Here is a 3,423-nt window from a genome sequence, read left to right on the forward strand (position 1 = left end):
GGGGATTGATAACCTCCTTAAGAGCTAAAAAATCTTAGTTATCAATTGGCGCCGTTGCCAAATTGTGGTCTTAGCATTTGTCTTTGATTCTTCTCTTGAGATCAAGTCTTTGTTTTTGTTTTACAATAAAACTAAACCAAGCTTTAAACAAGATTAAGATGCAAGCTAAGCAAATAAAGAACACTAAACAAGATGATGAATATGATAGGATGAGGATTAGAGCTCCAAATATGATAGATGGCTAGGGTGCTTTTCAGGATTTAACCAAGTAGCTAATGACAATAATGAAACATGATTCAAGTGATTTAGGATTCTAATCAAGCCTTAATCTTTCCCAAGCATCAAGACACAAATCAAGCCATTTCACATACCCAATCATCATTGGAGATCAAACAACAAGACAGCATTAAGGAAGCAGAACCTGAGAAGCCCTATGTTCCACCACCTCCTTACCGGCCTAAACTTCCATTCCCTGAAAGGTTTAAGAAGCAGCTCTTAGACAAGGCTACAACAGTTTTTGAAAGCATCTTAATGAGAACCCATTCACCATGCCTCTCATAGTAGCTTTCCTCATGATTCCAAAGCTTGGAAAATTTTTAAAAGATGCCATCCTCAACAAGACAAAGGAGCTAACAGGGATGGTTGTGTTGAGTCATGAGTGCAGTGCAGTCATACAAATGAGGGCAATCCCTAAAGCTATCAGATCCAGAGAGCTTCACACTTCCTTGTGTCATTAGTCCTTTGATGTTTGATGGTTGTTTATGTGACTTGGGATCATCAGTGAGCTTGACATTTTCAATAGCAAAGAAGTTGGGGTACAGAGTGTTCAAGCCAGCAAGAATCTCTCTAGTCTTAGCTGATAGGCCTGTTAGACTACCACTTGGAATGCTTGAAGATCTACCAATCAAAATAGGTGGCTTTGAGGTTCCAACAAACTTTGTGGTCTTGGAAATGGATGAGGAACCCAATGATCCTCTCATCTTAGGCAGACCATTCCTTGCCACTGCTGGTGCCATCATTGATATAAGGGCTGGCATGATTGAACTTCAGCTTGGATCAGAGAGACTCAAGTTTGATGTGAAAGAGATGATGAAGAAACCCACCATAGAAGGACAAGTCTTCTATGTGGAAACTATGGATGAGCTAGCTGATGAGCTCTTAGAGGAGCTGAACACTGAAGATCACCTTCAAATAACCTTGACTAAAGAACATGGTGATCATGGTTACTTGGCTGAAGAGAGTGAAGCCTACAGGATGGCTTTGGATCAACACAAATAAGTGGATTGAGAGTCAAGGTTCTTAGAGCTGGGATCAAGTGGTTCACATGTTCAGGAAATCAGTGGCTTAAGCCAAACCAATGGTCATTTCAAGAGTGCAAAGCCGTGGGGGATAGAGGATGAGCAAGGCAACAAGCCTATTGAGGAGATGAACACCAAACCAAGTCCAGCCAAGAAGGATTCATACAATGCGGATTGGGATGAGTCTAAGGCACCTCAATTGGAACTCAAACCTCTTCCTAAGGGGTTCAGGTATGCATTCTTAGGTCTCAATGAGTCTTACCCTGTCATCATAAATGATAAGTTGTTAGATGATCAAGAGCATGCATTATTGAATGAACTGAGAAAGCATAGAAGAACCATTGGTTATTCATTGGATGACATAAAAGGTATCTTACCCAACCTATGAACTCATAGGATTCATCTTGAAGAAGAATCTATGTCATCCATTGAACACTAAAGGAGGCTGAATCCTAACTTGAAATAAGTAGTGAAAAAGGAAATTCTAAAACTCCTAGAGGCTGGGATCATCTATCCTATCTCAAACTCCAGATGGGTTTCACCAGTTCATGTGGTGCCCACCAAGGGTGGAATAACAGTGATCAAAAATGAAAGGGATGTGCTGATAGCAACCAGAACCATCACAGGTCATAGGATGTATAGATTACTGAAAGTTGAATGCAGCCTCTAGGAAAGACCACTTCCGTCTTCCTTTTATTGACCAAATGTTAGAAAGGCTAGCTAATAATCCCTTCTTCTTTTTTCTGGATGGTTACTCTGGATTCTTTCAGATACCAATAGACCCAAGAGACCAGGAGAAAACCACATTTACCAGTCCATATGGGGCCTTTGCTTATAGGCGCAAGCCATTTGGACTGTGCAATGCTCCTGCTACATTCCAATGCTGTATGATGTCCATATTTTCGGATCTGATTGAAGAGAAAGTAGAGATATTCATGGATGACTTTTCAGTCTATGTATTCTCCTTCTCTGTTTGCTTGTCTAATGTTTCTCAGGTCCTAAGGAGATGTGAGGAGCACAGCTTGGTTCTCAACTGGGAGAAGTGTCATTTTATGGTGCAAGAGGGTACTGTTCTTGGGCACAAGGTTTCTGAGGCAGGGATAGAAGTGGACAGGGCAAAAGTGGAAGTGATGGTGAACTTGCAAGCTCCAAAATCTGTTAAGGGGATCAGAAGCTTTCTGGGTCATGCAGGTTTTTATAGAAGGTTCATTAAAGACTTTTCTAAGATAGCAAGGCCATTGACAAGGTTGCTATGCAAGGATGTGGAGTTTGTCTTTGATGCTGAGTGTGAGGAGGCCTTTAAGAAGATCAAAGAAGCCTTAATCAGTGCACCTACTGTACAAGCCCCAGATTGGTCTCTACCCTTTGAAGTGATGACTGATGCTTCTGACTATGCTGTTGGAGCGGTTTTGGGTCAGAAGAAGGACAAGAAGCTCCATGTGATATAATATTGATGTGAGTGCAGTGGGCAACACAAGTTTTACCGTAGACAAGCTGCAAGTGCACAGCAAACACAGTAGTACTTAGGGATCGAATCCACAGAGATCTGTGTGTTGAGGACTTCTAACTGATGCTAAAAACAATTGTAAACCTAATCTAATAAAAAGAGTTTTTAGTTTGTCACTAAATCTAATTATGTAGAGAATTAAAAAGAGCTTTAAGTAAAAATCGGTTGAAAAACAGTAAGGAAAAAGCGCTGAGTTCAAGGTTCATCTTTAGGGTTCATGTTCTAAGACACAAAGAATTTAGGCAAGGATTTTCTATGACTTTGAAACTAGGATAGACACATGTAAGATTAGCCAATTCTCGTCTCCCTAATCATCTAATCACTTGTTCATGGCAATTAACTCTCGCTCTCATGCCAGAACAAGATCATGCTTTGTAGATCGGAATCCATCTCTGCTTACGTATCCTCCGTAGGTAGCTTTCGTCTCCTACGACGGGGACGTCCATAAGATCCGGTTCAGGCAACCCAGATACAACACTCTCGTGGATCGGATTGAACCTAGGATTGGATTCTGGGTGATCAATCCAGAATTACCGCTTTGAGAATTGGATGAATGGGAGAATCATGTTGAAAATCGAAATCTTTTTTCCTAAAAACCTAGATGTCATTCGAACATGT

General features: G+C 40.9%; 1 protein-coding gene across 1 annotated transcript; it reads left to right on the top strand.

Annotated features, from left to right (window-relative positions):
- The first annotated feature begins 548 nt into the window (after nucleotides 1-548).
- Nucleotides 549-2,746, top strand: LOC112082768. Its single transcript, XM_024150162.1, has 5 exons — nucleotides 549-729; nucleotides 782-1,257; nucleotides 1,333-1,529; nucleotides 1,830-1,950; nucleotides 2,069-2,746. The coding sequence occupies exons 1-5, from the start codon at nucleotides 549-551 to the stop codon at nucleotides 2,744-2,746; spliced, it is 1,653 nt and encodes a 550-aa protein (XP_024005930.1).
- Nucleotides 2,747-3,423: the final 677 nt, after the last annotated feature.

Source organism: Eutrema salsugineum, unplaced genomic scaffold (assembly GCF_000478725.1).
Source record: "Eutrema salsugineum unplaced genomic scaffold, Eutsalg1_0 scaffold_732, whole genome shotgun sequence".
Taxonomy (NCBI): Eukaryota; Viridiplantae; Streptophyta; class Magnoliopsida; order Brassicales; family Brassicaceae; genus Eutrema; species Eutrema salsugineum.